We start from the raw sequence: 25,672 nt of genomic DNA on the forward strand, positions 1-25,672 counted from the left end.
AAGTCAATATTCATGCCATCAGGTTGGAGGCTACCCAGACGGAACATAAGGTGTTGTTCCTCCAACCTGAGTGTGGCCTCATCGCGACGGTGGAGGAGGCCGTGGACTGGCATGTCGGAACGGGAATGGGAAGTGGAATTAAAACAGGTGCTCACGGGGAGATCCCGCTCGTTCTGGCGGACGGAGCGTGGATGCTCGGCGAAGTGGTCTCCCGGTCCACGTCGGGTCTCATCGACATACAGGGGGCCACACCGGACACAGCATATGACCCCCAACAGACTCACGGGTGAAGCGTCGCCTCACCTGGAAGGACTGTTTAGGGCCTAGCTGTCTAGATACGCAAGCCAGAGTGATACGATATGGGGAGCGAGCTGTTGCCCGTGTAGCAGGCTCCCCCTCTCCACACAGCCGATGAACCCACAGGAACGGCAGAGACCGATACAGTTTGACACCAGGAGTTGCCAGTCAGCGTTGAACTCAACGTGGGGACTCCAGCTCCGGATTTTTCCCTCGGGGTTTACTCCCGAAGCCGTCCCCCCGAGTGGGTCGAGCCGCAAGGCTGTGGAGGTTTGAGATCAGAGATTTCTGTCTCTTAGATGAGCTGCCAACCGCGGCTGACGAGCCCGATCTGCCCGGAGCGACTGGTTTTAAGGCGCCAGCAAACCACCTTTGCTCCTTCTCCTGTCGGTAGACACGGTTCCACCGGGCTTAGGAGCTAAACCACACGTGAAGGCCGGGAGCCGGACTTGGTTGTCAGAGGCTGTTTGAGGCGAAGGCCGTTGGAAATGCTTAATAGACAGAGGGAGCTCGTCCCCAATACAACCCTCCCCACCTGGCTAGGACAAGTAGCAAGTATGCTCGGCACAGCATTGTGGGCCGAAGGGCCTGGATGTGCCGTGGATTTCTATGTCGACAACCTGAAGGAACTTGTCGTGACTATCCCTCGAGGTCGAGGGTGATGGTCTCCGTTCCGTACGGAGCGAAGACGCCTGTGCGTGTATTTGTTTAACGTGTACTTGATGTTGCACTCCAAGAAGCACACGATACTTCACAAATCAACCAGCTGATTCCAACGGCACGGAAACCACGGCGATTGGAGCTGATCGATTTGTCACAGTTGTTGAGTTCGAAGTAACTTCATCCACCTGTTCCACCGCTGAGGTCTTGGTTGGATTGTTCTTTGTCAGGGACCTCACCCTCGACCTTACCGCCATGGGTGACCCTACCAGGAGCATCCCGGGATCACAGGACCACACAAGCCTCTCCACCGCGACAAGGTGACGATCCACGGAGAAGCAACTAGGCACTGAGTTAAAAATAAAGCTTGTCCCTCACACATCTCCTCTAAACGTTTTCCCTCTCACCTTAAAGATACGCCCTTTAGCGTTTTCTGACGCTTTCGCAGTCGTAACGAGACCCCGACACTGACCCCTGAGACACGAATCCCAGCACTGACCGCGAACACACCGACTGCAGCCTCTCGGCATCTCATAGACCTCCATCAGCCTCCCCCGGCCCTACCTGAGCCTCCGCCACTCCCGGCCCTTGTTCCAGCTGATACTCTATAATCCGGACATCACCCTGGCGAACCTCTTCGGAGTCCCCTTACTTTACCTGCAACGCGGGTGACCGGAACCGCGCAACGTGTGACCGGCCCTGGAGTTGCGTACGGCTGAGACGGGACTTCCCAATTTCTATATCCAGGGTCCAAGCACAGAGGTCGGCCGGGGGCAGGAGCCCGATCGGGATCGCAGGTTAGAGCTAAGAGCCGGAGCAGGGATCCGGGTCGGGAACTGGATCCGGGGGTGTGGGGCTGGGGGGTGGGAGTTAGAGTCAGGAGTTGAAACCATGAACCGGATCTGGAACAATCAGGAACCGGATCGGGGAGTTGGATCAGGAGCCGGATCGGGAGTTGGATCAGGAACCGGATCGGGAGTTGGACGCGGACACAGAAACGAGAGATTCTGCAGATGCTGGAAATCCAGAGCAACACACACACAGAAACGCAAACACACACACACAGACACACACACACACAGAAACGCAAACACACACACACACACACACACACAGAAACGCAAACACACACACAGAAACACACACACACACACACACACAGACACACACACACACAGAAACACACACACACAGACACACACACACACACACACACAGAAACGCAAACACACACACACACACACACAGACACACACACACACAGAAACGCAAACACACACACACAGAAACACACACACACACACACAGAAACGCAAACACACACACAGAAACACACACACACACACACAGAAACGCAAACACACACACACAGACACACACAGAGACACACACACACACACACACACAGAAACGCAAACACACACACAGAAACGCAAACACACACACAGACACACACACACACACACACACAGAAACGCAAACATACACACAGAAACACACACACACACACACACACACACAGAAACGCAAACACACACACAGAAACACACACACACAGACACACACACACACAGACACACACACACACACATGCACACACACAGAAACACACACACACACACAGACACACACACACAGAAACGCAAACACACACAGAGAAACACACAAACACAGACACAGACACACACACACACAAACAGACACACACACACACACAGAAACACACACACACAGACAGACACACACACACACACACACACAGAAACACACACTCTCACACACACACACACACACACACACACACAGAAACACACACACAGGCGCGCGCACACACACACACACACACACACGCTCATACACACACACACACACACACGCTCATTCACACACACAGACACACAGAAACACACACACTGACACACACACACACACACGCTCATTCACACTCACACACACACACAGAAAAACACACACTGACGCACACACACACGCTCATTCACACACACACACACAGACACACACACACTCATACACACACACACATACACTGAAACACACACAAAGAAACACACACACACACAGAAACACACAGACACATACACACAGAAACACACACACACATACACACAGAAACACACACACACACACACACAGAAACACACACACACACACACACAGACACACACACACTCATTCACACACACACATACACTGAAACACACACACTCATTCACACACACACAGAAACACACACACACACACAGAAACACACACACACACACACACACACACACAGAAACACACAGACACACACACACAGAAACACACAGACACATACACACAGAAACACACACACACACACAGAAACACACAGACACACACACACTCATTCACACACACACGGCCGGAGGAACTCTGCAGGTCGGGCCGTATCTACTTTGAGGAATAAACAGTCGACGTTTTGGGCCGAGACCCCTCATCGGGAACGGAAATAGAGGGCGGGGATGGGGGAGATGCCAGAATGGTGGAGGGAGGGGAAGAGGTGACAGGTGGAGAAGGTAAAGGGGTGAAGAGGAGGAATCTGACAGGAGAGGAGAGCGGACCGTGGGAGAAAGAGGGTGGGGGTTTGCTACAGCAGTGTTGCGGTTAGCCCAGTGCAGCTTGGGGCATCGGGGTTCAGAGTTCAGTACGTAGAAGTTTGTCTGTTCTCTCAGTGAGTGTGAGTTCCCCCCGGGTGCTCTCGGTTTCCTCCCACACCCCAAAGGCGTACCGGTCAGTGTAAATTGTCCCGTGATTGGGCTGGGGTTAAATTCGAGGGATGCTGGCTGGCGCACCTCGCCGGGCCAGAAGGGTCTGTTCTGTGCTTTGTCGCGAAATAAATTGAAAAATTTAAAAGAGAGGGAAGGAGGGGAACCAGAGGGAGGGGATGGGGAGATGAGGAGGAGTGAGAGGGGAACTGAGGGAGGGGATGGACAGGTGAGGAGGGATAAGATGGAACCAGAATGGGGAATGGAAAAAGAGAACATAGAAACATAGAAATCTACAACACATTACAGGCCCTTCGGCCCACAATGTTGTGCCGTCCGTGTAGCCCACTCTAGTGACTGACTAGAATTTCCCGACCGCACAGCCCTCTATTTTTCTGAGCTCCATGTACCTATCTAAGAGACTCTTAAAAGACCCTATTGTATCCGCTTCCACCACCGTTGCCAGCAGCCCGTTCCACGCACTCACCACTCTCTGTGTGAAAAACTTACCCCTGACATCTCCTCTGTATCTATTTCCAAGCACCTTAAAACTATGCCCCTCGAGCTAGCCATTTCAGCCCTGGGAAAAAGCCTCTGACTATCCACACGATCAAAGCCTCTCATCACCTTATACACCTCAAACAGGTCACCTCTCATCCTCCGTCGCTCCAAGGAGAAAAGACCGAGTTCACTCAACCTATTCTCATAAGGCATGCTCCCCAATCCAGGCAACATCCTTGTAGATCTCCTCTGCACCCTTTCTATGGTTTCCACATCCTTCCTGTAGTGAGGCGACCAGAACTGAACATAGTACTCCAAGTGAGGACTGACCAGGGTCCTATATAGCTGTAATATTACGTTACAGCTCTTGAACTCAGTCCCGGAGTTGATGAAGGCCAACACACCATACGTCTTCTTAACAACACTGTCAAACTGCACAGCAGCTTTGAGTGTCCTATGGACTCGGACCCTAAGATCTCTCAGATCCTCCACACTGCCAAGAGCCTGTCTTCAAATTTGACCGACTGAAATGAATCACTTCACACTTATCTGGGTTGAACTCCACCTACCACTTCTCAGCCCAGTTTTGTCCATTGATGTCCCGCTGTAACCTCTGACAACCCTCAAGATTATCCACAACACCCCCAACCTTTGTGTCACCAGTAAACTTACTAACCCACCCTTCTATTTCTTTATCCAGGTCATTTATAAAAATCACAAACAGGAGGGTTTCCAGATCAGATCCCTGAGGCACACCACTGGTCACCGAACTCCATGCAGAATATGACCCGTCTACAACCACTCTTTGCCTTCTGTGGACAAGCCAGTTCTGGATCCACAAAGCAATGTCTCCTTGGATCCCATGTCTCCTTGGTTTCTGAATGAGCCTCGCGTGGGGGACCTTATCAAATGCCTGAATGAAATCCATATACACTATGTATATACTCTTCCTTCATCAATGTGTTTAGTCACATCCTCAAAAAAATCAGTCAGGCTCGTAAGACAAAGCCATGCTGACTATCCCTAATCAGATTATGTCTCTCCAAATGTTCATAAACCCTGCCTCTCAGGATCTTCTCCAATAACTTGCCCACCACTGAAGTCAGACTCACTGGTCCAGAATTTCCTGGGTTATCTCTCCTCCCCTTTTTTTTTTGAACAAGGGAACAACATTTGCAACCACCAATTCTCTAGTACTCCTCCTATCCCTATTGATGATGCAAAGATCATTGCCAGAGGCTCGGCAATCTCCCCCCTCGCTTGCCACAGTAGCATGGGGTAATTCTTGTCCAGTCCCGGCAACCTATCTAACTTAATACATTTCAAAAGCTCCATCACTTCCTCTTTCTTAATGTCTATATCCTCAAGCGTTTCAATCTGCTGTCAGTCAACCCCATAATTGCCAAGGTCCTTTTCACTGGCGAATACTGAAGCAAAGTATTCATTAAGTACCTCTGCTACCTCCTCTGGCTCCATGCACACGTTTCCACTTTGGCTCCCGACTGGACCTATTCTCACATGGCTCATCCTGCTGCTCTTCACATACTTGTAGAACGCCTTGGGGTTTTCCTTAATCCTGCTCACCAAGACCGTCTCATGGCCCCTGCTGACTCTCCTAATTCCATTCTTAAGCTCCTTCCTGGCACCCTTGCAATTTTCTAGAGCTCTAACAGTACCTAGTTTCTTGAACCTTTCGTAAGCTTTCCTTTTCTTCTTAACTAGATTTTCTACATCCTTTGTACACCATGGTTCTTTAACCCTACCATCCTTTCCCTGCCTCAATAGAACATATCTATGCAGATCGCCTGAACATTTACCACGCTTCTGCCGTGCATTTCCCTGAGAACATCTGCTCCCAAGTTCCTGCCTAATAGCATCACATTTCCCCCGACCGCAATTAAACGTTTTCCCAAATTGTCTGCATCTATCCCTCTCCAGCACTATGGTGAAGGAGATAGAATTGTGATCACTACCTCCAAAATGCTCTCTCACCAGGAGATCTGACACCTGACCAGGTTCATTTCCCAATACCAGATCAAGTACAGCCTCTCCTCTTGTTGGCTTATCTGTATATTGCATCAGAAAATCTTCCTGAACACACCTAACAAACTCCACCCCATCTAACCCTCTTGCGCTAAGGAGATGCCTATCAATATTAGGAAAGTTAAAATCTCCCATTACAACAACCCTATTATTATTGCAATATTCCAGAATCTGCCTCCCTGTCTGCTCCTCGATATCCCTGTTACTATTTGCCGGGGGCGGGGGGAGGGTCTATAAAAACATAAAAACACCCAGTAGAGTTATTGACCCCTTCCTGTTTCTGACTTCCACCTACAATGACTCAGTAGACAATCACTCCATGACTTCCTCCTTTTCTGCAGCCTGATTAGCAAGGCCACTCCCCCGCCTCTTTTGTCTTCACCCCCTGTCCTTTTTCAAACATCTAAAGCCTGGCTTTAGATGATACTTCTTGCAATAAAATAGACACATCTCAAGCCATTAGGCTGAGCGCATATTTGCCTTATCATCTGCCTGTCCTTCCCCACAAACGCCCTACAAGCTGTCACTACTTATGCACCAACCAACCCATCCATTGTATCATTTTTAATGCATGCATTTCTAAATGACAATAAACGAGGACTGGGTGTCCTCATAATCTAATCTAATCTAATCAACAGGAATTCTGCAGATGCTGGAAATTCAAGCAACACACATCAATTGCTGGTGAACGCAGCAGGCCAGGCAGCATCTCTAGGAAGAGGTACAGTCGACGTTTCAGGCCGAGACCCTTCGTCAGGACTAACTGAAACGTCGACTGCACCTCTTCCACCTCTTCCTAGAGATGCTGCCTGGCCTGCTACGTCCACCAGCAACTTTGATGTGTGTAATTTAATCTAATCCTTTGCCTCTTCACTTCGGTTCCCACCCCAATGCAGATCTAGTTTTAAACCCTCCCCAATAGCATTAGCAAATCTCTCTCCCAGGAGATCGGTTCTCCTCCAGTTCAGGTGCAACCGGTCCCACTTGGACGGGTCACCCCTTCCCCAGAGAATGTTCCAACGATCCAAGAACCTGAAACCCTGCCCCCTGCACCATCTCCTCAGCCACTCATTCATCTGTGCCATCTTCCTGTTCTGACCTTCCCCAGCTCGTGGCACCGGGAGTAATCCAGAGATGACCACCTTGGAGATCCTGCTCGTCAGCCTCCTTCCTAACTCCCTAAACTTACTGCGCAGGACCTCTACCCTCCTCCTGCCTATGTCATTGGTACCAACATGTACCATGATCCCTGACTGCTCACCCTCCCCTTCAAGAATATTCTGCAACCGCTCACAGACATCCTGGACCCCAGCACCCGGGATGCAGGGTGACTTGGACAGGTTAGGTGAGTGGGCAAATTCATGGCAGATGCAATTTAATGTGGATAAATGTGAAGTTATCCACTTTGGTGGCAAAAATAGGAAAACATATTATTATCTGAATGGTGGCCGATTAGGAAAAGGGGAGGTGCAACGAGACCTGGGTGTCATTGTACACCAGTCATTGATAGTGGGCATGCAGGTACAGCAGGCGGTGAAAAAGGCGAATGGTATGCTGGCATTCATAGCAAGAGGATTCGAGTACAGGAGCAGGGAGGTTAACTGCAGTTGTACAAGGCCTTGGTGAGACCACACCTGGAGTGTTGTGTGCAGTTTTGGTCCCCTAATCTGAGGAAAGACATCCTTGCCATAGAGGGAGTACAAAGAAGGTTCACCAGATTGATTCCTGGGATGGCAGGACTTTCATGTGAGGAAAGACTGGATTGTCTAGGCTTATACTCGTTGGAATTTAGAAGATTGAGGGGGGATCTTATTCAAACATATAAAATTCTAAAGGGATTGGACAGGCTAGATGCAGGAAGATTGTTCCTGATGTTGGGGAAGTCCAGAACGAGGGGTCACAGTTTGATGATAAAGGGGAAGCCTTTTTGGACCGAGATGAGGAAAAACTTCTTCACACAGAGAGTGGTGAATGTGTGGAATTCTCTGCCACAGGAAACAGTTGAGGCCAGTTCATTGGCTATATTTAAGAGGGAGTTAGATAAGGCCCTTGTGGCTAAAGGGATGAGGGCGTATGGAGGGAAGGCTGGTACAGGGTTCTGAGTTGGATGATCAGCCATGATCATACTGAATGGCGGTGCAGGCTTTAAGGGGCGAATGGCCTACTCCTGCACCTATTTTCTATGTTTCCATGTTATCCTGGCGTGTTTTTTGCTGCCGCAGAATCTCCCAGCTGTCCCCCTAACTATCGAGTCCCCTGTGACTGTTGCTCCCCTTGAATTCACCCTGTGCTTCTGAGGCTCAGAGCCGACCGCAGTGCTATTGGTCTGGCTGCTGCTGCCTTGCCCAGATAGGTCACCCCACTCATCGTAAACCTGTTGCTGAGGGGTAACTGAACTGACTTATTTCTCCCTTCACCTCTCTCGGTGTTCACCCATCTTCTCCCCGAATCCTGCTCACCCTCTCAACTGCCCGGCCTCCCGGGTGATCCGAAGTTCATCCAACTGCAGCTCCAGCTCCTTAATGGGGTCTTTCATGATCTGGAGTTGACTGCACTTCCGGCAGGTGTAGTCATCGGGGAGACCATCAGGTTCCGTGAATTCCCACATCCCACTGAAGGAGCACAGCACTGCCGTATCTGCCGTCCTGCCTGCACTGTACAATGGGCAGCCAACACCAAACCAGCCAGAACGAAAAGGGGAAGCTAACCCCTCCGACCTGTTTCTTCGACCTCAGCCTCTTCTCGTCTCAGCCTGACGCCCCTACCCCCAACATGGCCGCCGCCACAATGGCAGCCCCGCTCGTCCCTTCTGTACTTTCATTTACTTCGCAGTGTTCTGCTCCCGCCGCCGTCGGGCCTCCGGAAAGTGAGGGGTTGGGGGGGGGGGGGGTAAGAAATGACCAGAAGAGTAGGAGAAATCGATGTCTGTACGCCACCTGGATGGAGGCTTATTCCCAGACGGAATAAGAGTTGCCGTTGCTCCGCCAACCTGACAGAGGTCTCACCGCGACATGTGGGAGTGGGATTTCGAATTAAAAAGTGTGGGGAGCACAGGAGAATATCCCCTACCCCCTCCCCTCCCCACCGATATGCAGGAAGGAGCGAAGGTACCGGACAAAGAAGTCAGGGTCGGGACTCGCCGGTGTAGAGCTGGCCGAACCGGGAGCACCGAATACAGAAAGTCGCCTCGACAGGCTCGCAGGTGAAGGGGCGCCTCCCCCGGAACGGCGGCTGGGGGCCCGGGATGGAGGCGAGGGAGGAGGCTGGAAGGGGCACAGGTGTAGCACCGGGAGTGGGGACGAGGGAACTGGATCCAGACCTGCATCAAGTACTAACTGGTTTCCTTTCCAAAACAAGGCAGCAGCTGTCATTAAGGCCCCCCATCACCCAGGACGTGCCCTCTTCTCATTGCTACCATCAGGAAGGAGGACAGGAGCCTGAAGACACACACTCAACGATTCAGGAATAGCTTCTTCCCCTCTGCCATCAGGGAGGAGGTACAGGAGCCTGAAGACACACACTCAACGATTCAGGAACAGCTCCTTCCCCTCCACCAGCAGATTTCTCGAAGCACAACACACGCACACGCGCTCACAATTTTGTTCTCCAATTGCACTGATTATTTAATTTTTATATACACTTCTCATTGGAATTTATAGTGATTTTGCACTGTACAAAACAAGAACATTTCAGACACGTGTCAGTGATATGGTGGTGGGGAAGGCACAAGCGATGTTAGCATTCATTTCGAGAGGACGAGAATATAAAAGCCAGGATGCAATGCTGAGGCTTTATAAAGCACGGGTGAGGTCTCACTTGGAGTATCGTCAGTAGTTTTCGACCTCTGGTATTAGGAAGGATGTGCTGACACTGGTGAGGGTTGAAAGGAGGCTCATGAAAGTGATTCCAGGCTTGAATGGCTTGTCATATGAAGAGTGTCTATATTCACTAGAATTCAGAAGAATGAGGGGTGACCTCATTGAAACCTATCGAATGGTGAAAGGCCTTGATAGAGTGGATGTGGAGAGGATGTTTCCTATAGTGGGGGAGTCTAGGACCAGAGGACACAGATAGAGTGGATGTGGAGAGGATGTATCCCATGGTGGGGGAGTCTAGGACCAGAGGGCACAGATAGAGTGGATGTGGAGAGGATGTTACCTATAGTGGGGGAGTCTAGGACCAGAGGGCACAGATAGAGTGGATGTGGAGAGAATGTTTCCTATAGTGGGGGAGTCTGGGACCAGAAGACACAGATAGAGTGGATGTGGAGAGGATGTTTCCTGTAGTGGGGGAGTCTAGCACCAGAGGACACAGATAGAGTGGATGTGGAGAGGATGTTTCCTATAATGGGGCAGTCTAGGACCAGAGGACACAGATAGAGTGGATGTGGAGAGGATGTTTCCTATAGTGGGGGAGTCTAGGACCAGAGGACACAGATAGAGTGGATGTGGAGAGGATGTTTCCTATAGTGGGGGAGTCTGGGACCAGAGGGCACAGATAGAGCGATGTGGAGAGAATGTTTCCTATAGTGGGGGACTCTAGGACCAGAGGACACAGGTAGAGTGGATGCGGAGAGGATGTTTCCTATAGTGGGGGAGTCTGGGACCAGAGTACACAGATAGAGTGGATGTGGAGAGGATGTTTCCCATAGTCGGGGGAGTCTAGGACCAGAGGACACAGATAGATTGGATGTGGAGAGGATGATTCCTGTAGTGGGGGAGTCTAGGACCAGAGGACACAGCCTCAGAATGGAGGGGCATCCTTTTAGAATGGAGATGAGGGGGAATTTATTTCGCCAGAGGGTGGTAAATCTGTGGAATTTGTTGCCACAGGTAGCTCTGGAGGTCAAGTCATCGGGCAGAGGTTGAAAGATTCTTGACTAGGCAGGGCATGAAGGGACACGGCGATGGGTGGAGGGCGTGAGGAGGGAGATTGGGGCTGAGGGGGAAAATGAAATGGTGGAGCAGACTCGACGGGCTAAATGGCCTAATCCTCTCCTCTATCTCATGGTCTGATGACGAGCCTATTTTCTGACTCTTTCCGAAGGTCCCCCAGGTTGGACCGGTTGCCCCTCGGTCGCCTGCCCCCGCGGAGCGACTCCTTCGCAGGGACCCCGCCGCATCCCCTGGGCTGCGCTCGGAGATCAGATAAACCCCGCCCGGTCACGGCCAGAAAGTGGAGAATTAGATGCATCTGCGCCCAGCCTGCAGGTTGACAGAGATGTCCATCAGTGATAACGGTGTTTACCGCAGTCCCTGCACCTCGCTAATGAAATCATCCTGACTCCTGCCCCCGGGGCTGCGGTCTCTGCGCCGAGCATAAATACCTCAACACCGCCCGCCTGCTCTCGGCCACACAGCTCGCTCCGCCGTGTGCATCTGGCCAGACGGCGAGAACTGACCGCCACCGCCCCGTGACTGGACAGTGCCGGTGTGCACCACGGACACGGTCAGGGTCACCTTGGCGGGAGGGATGGCGCAAGATGCCGACAGGTATCAGCTTTTTAACCCCCGAGCTTACCTGCAAAACAACTACACACCTCCCAGGGCCAACTTCGAGCGGGAGGACAGCGTGGTTCCCTGGAAACTCCGCTGTCTCGCTGATTCCTTCTCCACAGGTCAGGGGCCGGCGTGGCTGGGTGGGTGGGGGTGGGGTTGCAGGGGCCGCAGAGCGGGTGGGGGGAGGGAAGGGATCAAGTCTTGTCCAGTGGCCAGAGAGAAGCGCGTGGAGGGGAGGAATCAGGTCTTGACCAGGGGCCAGAGAGGGGTGGTTGGAGGGGAGAGGCCAGTCCAGAGGCCGGATTGGAGTGGAGCGGGGGGGGGGGGGGGTCGGTGTTGTCTCGGGGCCGGAGAGTGGTGGGTGGAGGGGAGAGGTCAGTCTTGACCGGCGGCCGGAAGGTCTTGTCCAGGGGCCGGAGAGGAGAGCGTGGAAGGGAGGAGGTCAGTCTTGCCTAGGGGCTGGAGAGTGGTGGGTCAAGGGGAGAGGTCAGTCTTGCCTAGGGGCTGGAGAGTGGTGGGTCGAGGGGAGAGGTCAGTCTTGACCAGGGGGCTGGAGAAGAGTGGAGAAGGGAGAGGGGTGGGTAGAGTGGGGGGAGGGGGCTTCTCTCTTGTCCAGGGGCTAGAGAGGTGTGGGTGAAGTGGGGGGCTTCCCTCCTCTTCAGGGGCCTAAGAGGGGTTGGTGAAGGGGATGGGATGAGTCTTGCCCAGGGGCCAGAGAGGGGTCGGTAAAGTGGGGGGGGGGGGCTTCTCTCTTGTCCAGGGACTGGAGAGGGGTGGGAGAAGGGGAGGGGTTCTCTGTTGTCCAGGGGATAGAGAGGTGTGGGCGAAGAGGAGCGGTCAGTGTTGTCCAGGGGCCAGAGAGGGGCAGTTGGTGGGGGGGGGGGTTGTCAAGCATGTCCAGGGACCGGAGAGGGGTTGGTGGAGCAGAGGGGTCAGTCTTGTCCAGGGACCAGAGAGGGGTGGTGGTGGGAAACGGGTTCTGTCTTGTCCAGGGGTCAGGCACCCGAGGACGGAGAGGGGTGGGTGAAGGGGAGGGCTCAGTGCGGTGTGTGGATGTGTACAGGTGTGGTCAGGTGTGTGTGGATGTTCTCAGGTATGGCAAGGTGTGTACGGCCATGGTGAGGTGTCTGTGGATGTGTACAGGTATGGTCAGATGTGTGCGACCATAGTGAGGTATGGCCAGGTGTGTGTGGGGATGTGTACAGGTATGGTCAGGTGTGTGTAGCTGTGCTCCGGTAGGGTCCGGTGTGTGCAACCAAGGTGAGGTGTGTCCAGGTGTCTGTGGATGTTCTCAGGTATGGCCAGGTGTGTGCGACCATGGTGAGGTGTGTCCAGGTGTGTGTAGATGTGATCAGGTATGGTCAGGTGTGTGCGACCATGGTGAGGTGTGGCCAGGTGTATGTGGATGTTCTCAGGTATGGCCAGGTGTGTACGACCATGGTGAGGTGAGGTCAGGTGTGTGTGGATGTGTACAGGTAGGGTCAGGTGTGTGCGACCATGGTGAGGTGTGTCCAGGTGTCTGTGGATGTTCTCAGGTATGGCCAGGTGTGTGCGACCATGGTGAGGTGTGTCCAGGTGTGTGTAGATGTGATCAGGTATGGTCAGGTGCGTACGACCATGGTGAGGTGAGGTCAGGTGTGTGTGGATGTGTACAGGTAGGGTCAGGTGTGTGCGACCATGGTAAGTTGTGTCCAGGTGTGTGAGTGGTCGTGAAGAGGTGCACGTTCAGGCCTGCTTCTGTGTCGGGCGGCCGGGGTGAGGGGCAGCTGTAACCAGAACCCCGTGCTGTCCACAGGAGAGATCCGGGGCCAGACCCTGCTGGACATCGGCTCCGGACCCACCCTCTACCAGGTCATCAGCGCCTGTGACTTCTTCACCACCGTCATCCTGTCCGACTACCTGGAGAGCAACCGGGAGGAGCTGCGCAGGTGGCTGCGGGCCGAGCCAGGCGCCTTCGACTGGAGCCCCTACGTCAAGTACGTGTGTGGCCTGGAGGGCAGGAGGTGAGTCCGCCGGGGGCCAGTCTGGTGGCGTTGGGAGAGGGGGGGGGGTCCTGCTCCTGCTGAGTGTCTCCCTAATCGGTCAGTGTGAGGGGGTCAGTGTGAGGGGTAAGGGCAGCGACCTCAGTAGATCCGGTGTGAGTGACCAGGTCAGCCATTGAGTAGAGGTTGGTTAACCAGGGCACAGCCTCCGAATAGAGGGACACCCATTTAGGACAGAGACGAGGAGGAATTTATTTAGCCAGAGGGTGGTGAATCTGTGGAATTCATTGCCACGGACGGCCGTGGAGGCCAAGTCATCGGGGTGCATTTAAAGCAGAGGTTGACAGGTTCTTGATTATTCGGTGTGTCAAAGGTTACGGGGAGAAAGCAGGAGAATGGGGTTGAGAGGGATAGTAAATCAGCCGTGATGGAATGGCGGGACAGAGTCGACGGGCTGAGTGGCCCCTCCAGTGCCTTGTGGTCAGTATCAGTGACAGATGTCGGAATCGCACTGAGTTAAAACATAGAAACTTAGAAAACCTACAGCACAATACAGCCCCTTCGGCCCACAAAGCTGTGCCGAGCAGCAACACCTCATATACCGTCTGGGTAGTCTCCAGCCCCTTGGCATAAACATAGAATTCTCCAACTTCCGGTAATTCCCTCCCCCTCCCTTCCCCTATCCCTATCTCACTCTGCCCCCTCCCCCAGCTGCCTATCACCTCCCTCATGGTCCCGCCTCCTTCTACTACCCATTGTTTTCCCCTATTCCTTCTTCACCTTTCCTGCCTATCACCTCCCTGCCTCCCCTCCCTCACCCCTTTATCTTTCCCCTTACTGGTTTTTCACCTGGAACCTACCAGCCTTCTCCTTCCCACCCTCCCCCATCTTCTTTATAGGGCCTCTGCCCCTTCCCTCTACAGTCCTGACGAAGAGTTCCGGCCCGAAACGTCGACTGATCGTTTCCGCAGATGCTGCCCGACCTGCTGAGTTCCTCCAGCGTGCTGTGCGTGAAGTTGTGCCGAACATCTCCTTACTTTGGAAATTACTAGGCTTACCCATAGGTCTCTATTTTTCGAAGCTCCATGTACCTATCCAAAAGTCTCTTAAAAGACCCTATCGTATCCGCCTCCACCACTGCCACGGGCAGCCCATTCCACGCACTCACCACTCTCTGTGTAAACAACTTACCCCTGACATCTCCTCTGTACCTACTCCCCAGCACCTTAAACCTGTGCCCTCTCGTGTTAGCCATTTCAGCCCTGGGAAAAAGCCTCTGACTATCCACACGATCAATGTCTCTGATCATCTTGTACACCTCTATCAGGTCACCTCTCATCCTCCGTCGCTCCAAGGAGAAAAGACCGAGTTCACTCAACCTATTCTCATAAGGCATGCTCCCCAATCCAGGCAACATCCTTGTAAATCTCCTCTGCACCCTTTCTATGGTTTCCACGTCCTTCCTGTAGTGAGGCGACCAGAACTGAGCACAGTACTCCAAGTGGGGTCTGACCAGGGTCCTATATTAGATCTTCCCTCCTAAACTCAATCCCACGATTGATGAAGGCCAATGCACCGTATGCCTTCTTAACCACAGAGTCAACCTGCGTAGCAGCTGTGAGTGTCCTATGGACTCGGACCCCAAGACCCCTCTGATTTGGAGTTAGTCAGGTCCCTTCTGGTGGGGTAAACCCATTCGCCCCGCACCAGGCTGGGAGGGCGTGAGATCACATCCCGAGTCGCCTTGTGCGGGGACAGGTGTCAGTGCTTTGAAAGCAGTTTGGGTTGACGCTCAGGAAAGAGTTGGTGGGCTGCGACTTGACTGGAACTCAAAAAGGCCCGGGGGTCTTGGAAGGATCGGGCTGGAGTGGACGCTTCTTCGTGACGGAGAGCCGTTAACCCAACGCCGTTACTTAGAGGTTAAGGGGTGAACGAGATGGAAGTATCTCCAGGGTGGGTGATGAGGAAAGGAATTTTTTTGGGGGGGGGTGTTAATTTTTTTTTGACTAACTTTATTTGTGACATGCGCATCGAAACACACGGTGAAGTGAGTCGTTTGCATCAGCGGCCAGCACCGCTCGCAAGCGCACCCGCACCCGCACCTCACTCACCCTAACCCGCACCGTGGGAAGAAAGCGCAAGCACCCGGAGGAAACCCACGCGGCCACGGGGGCCGAGGTCCAGACCCCTCGCAGGCGGCGGCGGGAATTGAACCCCGGGTCGCTGACCGCGACGCTACCGTGGGTGGAGGGCACGTCTCGGTATTTGTGAGGCCGGGGTTGGGGAGCGGGCACTGGACGGAGGGTGACCGTGGGGGGGTGGGGTGCTGTGACCGGTGTGGGACGTCTGGTGACATGTTGATCCGCTGACGCAGTGACCAGTGGCAGGCGAGGGAGCAGCGGATGCGGGAGGCCATCAAAGACGTCTGTCACTGCGACATCATGAAGGCCGAGCCCCTGCACCCACGGGTGCTGGAGCCAGTCGACGCCATCAGCACCACCTTCTGCCTGGAGTCGGTGTGCTCGGACAAGGAGTCGCTGGAGCGGGCCCTGAGCAACATCACGTCTCTGCTGAAGCCCGGCGGCTTCCTGCTGATGATCGGGGCGCTGGGCGAGTCCTACTACCTGGCCGGGGAGGTGAGACTCAGCGTCGTCCCCGTGGACGAAGGGTACGTGAAGGAGGCGGTGAGCAGGTCCGGCTACCGGATCTGTGTCTTCAAAACCTACACCATGCCCCCCGAGCTCAAAACCGGCGTGGACGACGTGACGGGCGTGTTTTACCTTCAAGCGCAGAAGCTCTGACCGGAAAACATTCCCATTCAAAGTGCCGAGACGTCGCATGTGGTCTCGTCTTTCAGTTTCAGGCGAGTTCATTCGGCCCGCACCCTGCCACTCCCCGGGGAACGACCCCATCGATCCCACCACCCCTCTCCCAGTACACGTACAGCTAGTTCTCCCTGCTCCCCGCCTCACCCTTTGATCAGGGATAAACACGATGAGTTAGTCTTGATTCAGAGATACAGCACGGTCACAGGCCACTCCGGCCAACGCTGCTACCTCATTGTTTCTTTTATAGCTGCTCGGGCTAACCACTGCTCCGAGCAGGAAATATTTACACGGCCTGAAAACTGCGCAGTACTTTGTGTGATATGCCTACTCTGAATATGAAAATCGAAAAATCACACACTTTTTATTAATTAATTGAAGGGTAAAACGAAACACAGTACAATAATCTTCAACGTTTCACAAACTTTTTCGCATCTGTCTTTATTACAGCTGTGCGGCAACGAAGGCTATGTGCGTGGGAGCATTTCAGTTACGGCGCTGCCGCGCAGCTTAGAGAGAGGGGGGCGGGGTTCCCGCACAACAAGATCGCACGGCCCAATGACAGCCTCGCGAACAATTAACCCACTCACCCGTACGTCTTTAGGCTGTGGAAACACCCGGAGGAATCCCGGGAGTCACGGGGATAAAGCACAAACTCCACACCGACAGTGACGGGAACTGAACCCGGCCGCTGGTGCCATTAGGCCATTTGGCCCATTGATTTCCCTCTCAGCCCCAATCTCCTGTCTTCTCCCTGTACCCCTTCAGGCCCAACCAATCAATAAGTATCAACCTCCCCTTTAAACTTACTCAGTGACTTGGCCCCCACACCCATCTTTCGCAATGAATTCCACAGATTTCCACTGGCTGAAGTAATTTCTCCTCATCTCTGTTCTAAACGGACAGCCCCCAATTCTGAGGCTGTGCCCTCTGGTCTTAGACTCCCCCCACTATAGGAAACATCCTCTCCACATCCACTCTATCTGTGCCCTCTGGTCCTAGACTCACCCACTATAGGAAACATCCTCTCCACATCCACTCTATCTGTGTCCTCTGGTCCTAGACTCCCCCACTATAGGAAACATCCTCTCCACATCCACTCTATCTGTGTCCTCTGGTCCTAGACTCCCCCCACTATAGGAAACATCCTCTCCACATCCACTCTATCTGTGTCCTCTGGTCCTAGACTCCCCCCACTATAGGAAACATCCTCTCCACATCCACTCTATCTGTGTCCTCTGGTCCTAGACTCGCCCACTATAGGAAACATCCTCTCCACATCCATTCTATCTGTGCCCTCTGGTCCTAGACTCCCCCCACTATAGGAAACATCCTATCTACATCCACTCTATCTGTGTCCTCTGGTCCTAGACTCCCCCACTGTAGGAAACATCCTCTCCACATCCACTCTATCTGTGTCCTCTGGTCCTAGACTCCCCCACTACAGGAAACATCCTCTCCACATCCACTCTATCTGTGCCCTCTGGTCCTAGACCCCCCCACTATAGGAAACATCCTCTCCACATCCACTCTATCTGTGTCCTCTGGTCCTAGACTCCCCCACTGTAGGAAACATCCTCTCCACATCCACTCTATCTGTGTCCTCTGGTCCTAGACTCCCCCACTGTAGGAAACATCCTCTCCACATCCACTCTATCTGTGTCCTCTGGTCCCAGACTCCCCCACTATAGGAAACATTCTCTCCACATCCACTCTATCTGTGTCCTCTGGTCTGAGACTCCCCCCACTATAGGAAACATCCTCTCCACATCCACTCTATCTGTGTCCTCTGGTATTGGACTCCCCCACTACAGGAAACATCCTCTCCACGTCCACTCTATCTGTGTCCTCTGGTATTGGACTCCCCCACTACAGGAAACATCCTCTCCACATCCACTCTATCTGTGTCCTCTGGTCCTAGACTCCCCCACTATAGGAAACATCCCCCCCGCCCACTGTATCCAGGCCTTTCACCATTCGATAGGTTTCAGTGAAGTCACCCCCCCCCCACCCCCCGATTGTGGAGTTTGGAGTTCAGAGTGCGATTCCGACGTCACCCATAAGGATTTTGTGCGTTCTTCCCTGTGAACGCGGGGGTTCCCCCCCCCCCCACGGCCCAAAGACGGGCCGGTAGGTTACCGGGTGATTGTAAATTGTCCCGTGATTAGGCTGTGGTCAATCGGCGGCTCGAAGGGCCTGCTGCTTGCTGTATCTCTAAATAAATCGAGAATACGGAGAGTGGTGGGGAACCGGCCGGGTCACTGGACCAGTAACAGCAGGACACTGCCACGATGTCACTACGGTATGGCCAGAGCATCGTCCCTGGCTACTCTGTGTCGGAGCACGAGTAACGCCCTCACTGAGAGTCACCCCGGGAGTCTAACGCCACCGCCCCCGCAAATTACACCGTCACTCCCGGTCCCGCGCTCCCTGTGTCCACTGGCTGACTGCCGCATTTAAATACAATCTGATAATAGCTGATACATTCAAACCGCAGACAGGACAGGGAATAAAGGAAGACCCTTCACCAGGACTGGAAAGGAAGGTGGCAGAAGTCAGGAGAAGATGATGATGGCGGGGGTGGGGGGGGGGGAGGAGAGGAGGATGACAGGTAACAGGTGAGGGGGGGAAGGTGGGTGGGTGGGGGAGTACGAGCTGGCAGGTGAGGGGGAAGGTGGGATAAGCAATGATCGGCAGACTCCCTCACGCACACAAAACACTGGCGGAACTCAGCAGGCCAGGCAGCATCTGCGGAGAGTAGAGAATAGTCGGCGTTTTGGACCCAGGCCCTTCATCGGGATCTGATTTTAAATTTTAAAGACGCCACACCTCGTGTTCTCGATATTTATTGCTTATTTATTTACAATTATTCCGTGTTCTCTTTTATATTGACACATTTTGCCCAGTGGTTGTTTGCCCGTCTCTGTCGTGCGGGGTTTTTCCATTGATTCTACTGTTTCTCTTGGCATCTACTGTGAATGCCCGGCAGTGCATGAATCTCAGGCTGGTAGATGGTGACAGATAACAACCTTACTCTGAACTCTCCCTCCAGGGACGCTGCCTGACCTGCTGAGAACACCTCCGCCGTTTTGTCTGCTTTGCAGCACCTGCGGACCATTGTCAGGGGGCTTTGGGTCACCAGCTTTACCACCGGGGCCACGACCCCTCCCATACCCCCTGGCTGCCCCGACTGGCACACGGGCACGTGGCCAGGACGCTGCTCTCCGACATAATATCCCCTCCCTCATTTCGCGGTATCGGGAGGTGAGGGGTTTTACCGGAAGGGTGGGTGGGGAAAGAGCCAGAATGCTGCCCCTCCCAGACCACAAGGCCAGAGAGAGGAACTGACAGCGGCAGCGGGGCACAACGTGACCCTCCCCTACCCACATGGGCCCTTCCGGCAGCCCCAGCTTCACCCCCTCCTACCACACCCCCCCCACTCTGTGTCAAAAGACACAGGAACAGAATCAGGCCATTTGGCCCATCGAGTCTGCTTCACCATTCCATTGCGGCTGGTTTGTTATCCCTCTCAACCCCACTCTCCTACCTTTGACACACTTACAGATCAAGAATCTATCAACCTCTGCTTTAAATTTACCCGATGACTGGTCCTCCACAGCCGCCTGTGGCAATGAATTCCACAGATTCACCACCCTCTGGCTAAATAAATTCCTCCTCATCTCTGCTCTAAAGGGACGTCCCTCTATTCTGAAGCTGTGCCCTCTGGTCCTAGACTCCCCCACTATAGGAAACATCCTCTCCACATCCACTCTATCTGTGTCCTCTGGTCCTAGATTCCCCCCACTATAGGAAACATCCTCTCCACATCCACTCTATCTGTGCCCTCTGGTCCGAGACTCCCCCACTATAGGAAACGTCCTCTCCACATCCACTCTATCTGTGTCCTCTGGTCCTAGACTCCCCCACTATAGGAAACATCCTCTCCACATCTACTCTATCTGTGCCCTCTGGTCCTAGACTCCCCCACGACAGGAAACATCCTCTCCACATCCATTCTATCTGTGTCCTCTGGTCCTAGACTCTCCCACTACAGGAAACATCCTCTCCACATCCACTCTATCTGTATCCTCTGGTCCTAGACTCCCCCACTATAGGAAAAATCCTCTCCACATCCACTCAATCTGTGTCCTCTGATCCTAGACCGCCCCCCCCCCCCCACTATAGGAAACGTCCTCTCCACATCCACTCTATCTGTGTCCTCTGGTCCTAGACTCCCCCACTACAGGAAACATCCTCTCCACATCCACTGTATCTGTGCCCTCTGGTCCCAGACTCCCCCACTATAGGAAACATCCTCTCCACATCCACTCTAACTGTGTCCTCTGTTCCTAGACTCCCCCACGATATGAAACATCCTCTCCACATCCACATTACCGAGGACTTTCAGCATTTGTTAGGGTTCAACGAGGTTATCCCTCGCTCTTCTAAACTCCAGTGAGTAGAAGCCCACAGCCATCAAACGCTCCTCATACGTTAACCCTTTCATTCCTGTGAACCTCCTTTGGGCGCTCTCCAATGCCAGCCTATCCTTTCCGAGATCAGCAGCCCCATCACGTTGCTGGGGTCAGAACCTCCCTCCGCCCGGCAGTCCAGACGGGGAAACTTTCTCAGACTCCGTTCACGTGTCTGGTGAGGAAAGGCTGAGTGCGTTCCAGCCTTCCTCTCTGCAGCGAAGGATAAGGGGTGCCTCTCCATTCTCGGTCTCAGTGCCGAGGAGACTCAACAGGGTGCTGCCTGGATTGGAGAGCCTGGCTTATGACGACGGGCCGAGCCAGCTTGGGCTTCTCCCTTTGGAGTGAAGGAGGATGAGAGGTGACCTGATAGAGAGGTGTACAACATGATAAGAGGGCATAGGTAGAGTGGACGGCCACAGACTTCTTCCCAGGGCAGAAATCGCCATAATTTTCAAGCGATTGGAGAAAATTATAGCGGGGATATCAGAGGTAAGTGTGTGGAGCGCCCTGCCAGGGATGGTGACAGAGGCGGGTACATTAGGGACATTTAAGAAATAGAGGGGAGGGTTAGATTGATCTTAAAGGTCGGCAGAGCATTGCGGGCCGAAGGGCCTGTACTGTGCTGTGGTGTTCTATGTTGTATAAGGTCAGACTCCCAACCAATCATGTTCAGACTCCTGTCCCACAGGGAATGATCCGCGCTTTTTCAGACTCTCCACTTTGGCGTAAAACCTCTTCTGTTGTCCCGGAATCACGCTTCCAGCTCCAGCCGCGGTGTGGTGTCTCACCGCGGGACAGGTCGCCAGTGGGGCCACATGACTGAACGTTCAGTAAAACGTCCGCGGCAGGCAGGTCTGCAATTGGACCGCGCTCCTAACTTCCCCGCCATGATCGACCGCGCCTCGGCCTGAGCAGAGCTACTCCGTCGTGTCCTCGCGCGCCGCACTCTTCCGAACTCATCTGTAAAGCTTCACCTGCGTCGCTCGTGTGTGAAAGCAAAACTTCCGCAAAACTTTTGAGAATAAAGGCAAAGTGGAAATACAAAACTGTCTCAGGCCCACTTCACGTCAAAATCACCCGCTCCTGACAAGACGGAAATCCTCTCGTTTACACGCAGTCAGGAGTCGGGAATCATTCGGAAGCTTTAGCACCCCTGGGTGGCGCGGATACTCCCACCGACGGGGGGGTGAATGACTCACAGTGCCAAGGGTCAGGAGGCCAAAGGTTACGTACTGGCCACAAAGTGCGAAGAAAAGTCACAGATTTATCAACGTTATTCAGAACATTTCCCTGACTTTCAGCGGGCAGAGTTCGCAGGCCAGGGTCACTCAGTGTGCTCTGGGTCCCGGGACCCAGGGAATGGTGGGTGAGAAAGCAGGGAGCAGGCTTTGGAGGAGGATGGGGGATGGACAGGGGTAATGCATTAGGAATGGCTGCTCGCAAGGCAGGCCTGCTGACGGGCGGAAGCTGTTCCCTGGGCAGACACGACGCCACAACATACTGAGGCCCAAAACCGCACCAGCGGCATTATCAGCGCAGAAGGCAGGGCGGTTCAGAAGGGCTATGTTGGGCTGGCGTTCATTAGTTTTAGAGATTTGAGTTCAAGGGCTATGAGGTAACGCTGCAGTTCTGTAAAACCCTGGTTAGAACACACTTGGGAGTATGGTTTCACTGGCACACATCAAAGTTGCTGGTGAACGCAGCAGGCCAGGCAGCATCGCGAGGAAGAGGTACAGTCGACATTTCGGGCCGAGACCCTTCGTCAGGACTAACTGAAAGAAGAGTGAGTAAGAGATTTGAAAGGGGGAGGGGGAGATCCAAAATGATAGGAAAAGACAGGAGGGGGAGGGATGGAGCCAAGAGCTGGACAGGTGATTGGCAAAAGGGATATGAGAGGATCATGGGACAGGAGGCCCAGGGAGAAAGAAAAGGGGGAGGGGGGGAAACCCAGAGGATGGGCAAGGGGTATATTCAGAGGGACAGAGGGAGAAAAAGGAGAGTGAGAGAAAGAATGTGTGTATAAAAATAAATAACAGATGGGGTACGAGGGGGAGGTGGGGCATTAGCGGAAGTTAGAGAAGTCAATGTTCATGCCATCAGGTTGGAGGCTACGCAGATGGAATATAAGGTGTTGTTCCTCCAACCTGAGTGTGGCTTCATCTTAACAGTAGAGGAGGCCGTGGATAGACATGTCAGAATGGGAATGGGATGTGGAATTAAAATGTGTGGCCACTGGGAGATCCTGCTTTCTCTGGCAGACAGAGCGTAGGTGTTCAGCAAAGCGGTCTCCCAGTCTGCGTCGGGTCTCGCCAATATATAGAAGGCCACATCGGGAGCACCGGACGCAGTATATCACCCCAGCCGACTCACAGGTGAAGTGTCGCCTCACCTGGAAGGACTGTCTGGGGCCCTGAATGGTGGTAAGGGAGGAAGTGTAAGGGCATGTGTAGCACTTGTTCCGCTTACAAGGATAAGTGCCAGGAGGGAGATCGGTGGGGAGGGATGTGTGTTGCTGGGAGTGTGGTGCTCAGTTCTGGTCCAGTATAAGGAGGAAGCGGGACTTTCAGAGAGGGTGCGGAGGAGATTTACCAGCCAGTCTTTCGAGGAAGGGCTGAGCGACCTCGGGCTTTTCTCTTTGGAGCGAAGTGATTTGATAGAGCCGTACAAGATGGCACAAGGCATAGATCGAGCGGGCAGCCAGAGACAATTTTAAGCTGATCGGAGGGAAGTATAGGGCTGACATGAAAGGTAGCTTTCCTTACACAGAGTGGTGGGTGCGTGGAACGCGCTGCCAGGAATGGCAGTATAGGCAGGTACATCAGGGACTTTTAAGAGAGTCTTGGATAGACACATGGGTGGTAAGATACAGGGCTATGTAGGAGGGAAGAGTAGGTTAAAAGGCTGGTACAACATCGTGGACTGAGGACCTGTACTGTTCTACATTCTAGGCTAGGCAGCTCAGGGCTTTGGCTGGTGTGGTTTGGATTCCGCAGGTGGTGGGCAGAGGGGAGGGGGTGACGTTGGCACATGGAGGTCCGGAGTCACTGAAGCCGTGGCAGAGTGTGCCCCTCGGTGGCGGCGTCTGGTATCGCGCGCACACACCACACACACCTTTACCTCCAACTTCACACCTCGAATCATCAAACCCTTCACCGAAAATCACGTCCTCCCCGACGCAGGATCAGAAGCCCGGGCTCCAACACTGTCCGCAGACTCACACGCCAGGAATGGACCCACACAGTGAAGAGTTCAGAAAAGGTGCAACAATATCAGTGCCAACGTCTCGTTCAGTTATACAGCCGTCCCCGGCTCATTCCACCTTTCGATAGTCTCTCCTCACGGCCAGAAGGTGCAGGCTGTCGTCAACCAGAAAGCTATGTGGGGTGGGGAGGGCCAGGGAGGGGTTGGTTGGGGGGGGTGGGGAAACAAAGAACAACTGTTAATACGCAGTGGCCACTTAATCAGGTACAACTGTTGGTTAATAGAAATATCTCATCAGCCAATCGTGTGGCAGCAACTCAATGCATAAAAGCACGTGGACACGGTCAAGAGGTTCAGTTGCTGTTCAGACCCAAACATCAGAACGGGGGGAGGAAATGTGATCTAAGTGAATCTGACTGTGGAATGATCGTTGGTGCCAGATGGGGTGACTTGAGTGTTTCAGAAACTGCTGACCTCCTGGGATTTTCACGCATAACCATCTCTAAAGTTTACAGAGAATGGTGCGAGAAACAAAAAAAAATGCAGTGAGTGGCAGTTCTGTGTTAACGAGAGAGGTCAGAGGAGAATGGCCAGACTGGTTCAAGCTGACGGGAAGGTAACAGTAACTTAAACAACCACACGTTACAACAGTGGTGTGCAGAAGAGCATCTCTGAACACACATGTCAGACCTTGAAGAGGACGGGCGACAGCAGCAGAAGACCACGGACGCACACTCAGTGACCACTTTAATAAGGACAGGAGGTTCCCTAACAAAGTAGCTACTGAAGTTTTAGCTGCAGCTCTTTGTGAAGCACCTTGATGTCAGAGTTCTGCAATGCCAGGAACTCCCCCCTTTAGGAAATATAGGACCCATGATGGAGCTGGCTGAGTTTACAACTTTCTGCAGCTTTTCCTGATCTTGTGCACTGGCCCCCACCCAACATACCAGGCGGTGATGCGACCAGTCAGGATGATCTTCATAGTACATCGGTAGAAATTTACTGGAGTCTTTGGTGACATACCACATCCCCTCATACTCCCAATGAAATATGGGCCCTGTCGTGGCTTCTTCGCAATAATGATATGCTGGTTATGTGGCGACTTCTTTAAAACTTTGATTAGGTCGCATTTGGAGTATTGTATACAGTTGTGGTCACCCCACTGTAGGAAGGACCCTGAGGCTTTGGAGAGGGGGCAGAAGAGGTTCACCAGGATGCTGCCTGGTTTAGAGAATGTGCGCTATCACGAGAGGCTGGACAAAGTTGGGTTATTTTCCCTGCAGCACCGGAGGCCGAGGAGAGATCTGATAGAGGTTTACAAGATTATGAGAGGTGTAGACAGAGTGGACGGGGAGTATCTGTCTCCCAGGGTTGAAATGTCTAACACCAGAGGACATTGACGGTGAGAGGGGGTAGGTTCAAGGGGGATGTGCGGGGTAAGTG

At 53.2% G+C, this 25,672-nt stretch overlaps 2 protein-coding genes across 2 annotated transcripts in view; one reads left to right on the forward strand and one right to left on the reverse strand.

Moving 5' to 3' along the window:
- The first annotated feature begins 11,656 nt into the window (after nt 1–11,656).
- On the forward strand, nt 11,657–20,357 carry LOC134340613 (phenylethanolamine N-methyltransferase). The gene is made up of 3 exons (XM_063038056.1): nt 11,657–11,865; nt 13,542–13,749; nt 16,103–20,357. The coding sequence occupies exons 1-3, from the start codon at nt 11,721–11,723 to the stop codon at nt 16,527–16,529; spliced, it is 780 nt and encodes a 259-aa protein (XP_062894126.1). The 5' UTR covers nt 11,657–11,720; the 3' UTR covers nt 16,530–20,357.
- A 147-nt stretch (nt 20,358–20,504) lies between these two features.
- The window catches only part of pgap3 (post-GPI attachment to proteins phospholipase 3), a 49,445-nt gene continuing 44,277 nt past the window's right edge, over nt 20,505–25,672 (reverse strand). Inside the window, exon 8 of the mRNA XM_063038055.1 lies at nt 20,505–24,402. Within this exon, the coding sequence (XP_062894125.1) occupies nt 24,339–24,402 (64 nt within the window). The 3' untranslated portion in view covers nt 20,505–24,338. The remainder of the gene's footprint in view (nt 24,403–25,672) is intronic.

This window comes from Mobula hypostoma, chromosome X1 (assembly GCF_963921235.1).
Source record: "Mobula hypostoma chromosome X1, sMobHyp1.1, whole genome shotgun sequence".
NCBI classification, from domain to species: Eukaryota; Metazoa; Chordata; class Chondrichthyes; order Myliobatiformes; family Myliobatidae; genus Mobula; species Mobula hypostoma.

Coding starts and splice junctions, on each gene's coding strand:
- LOC134340613 (XM_063038056.1), top strand. CDS start 11,721: ATGGCGCAAGATGCCGACAGGTATCAGCTTTTTAACCCCCGAGCTTAC. Junction 11,866..13,541: donor CGCTGATTCCTTCTCCACAG/GTCAGGGGCCGG, acceptor TGCTGTCCACAG/GAGAGATCCGGGGCCAGACC. Junction 13,750..16,102: donor TGTGGCCTGGAGGGCAGGAG/GTGAGTCCGCCG, acceptor CCGCTGACGCAG/TGACCAGTGGCAGGCGAGGG.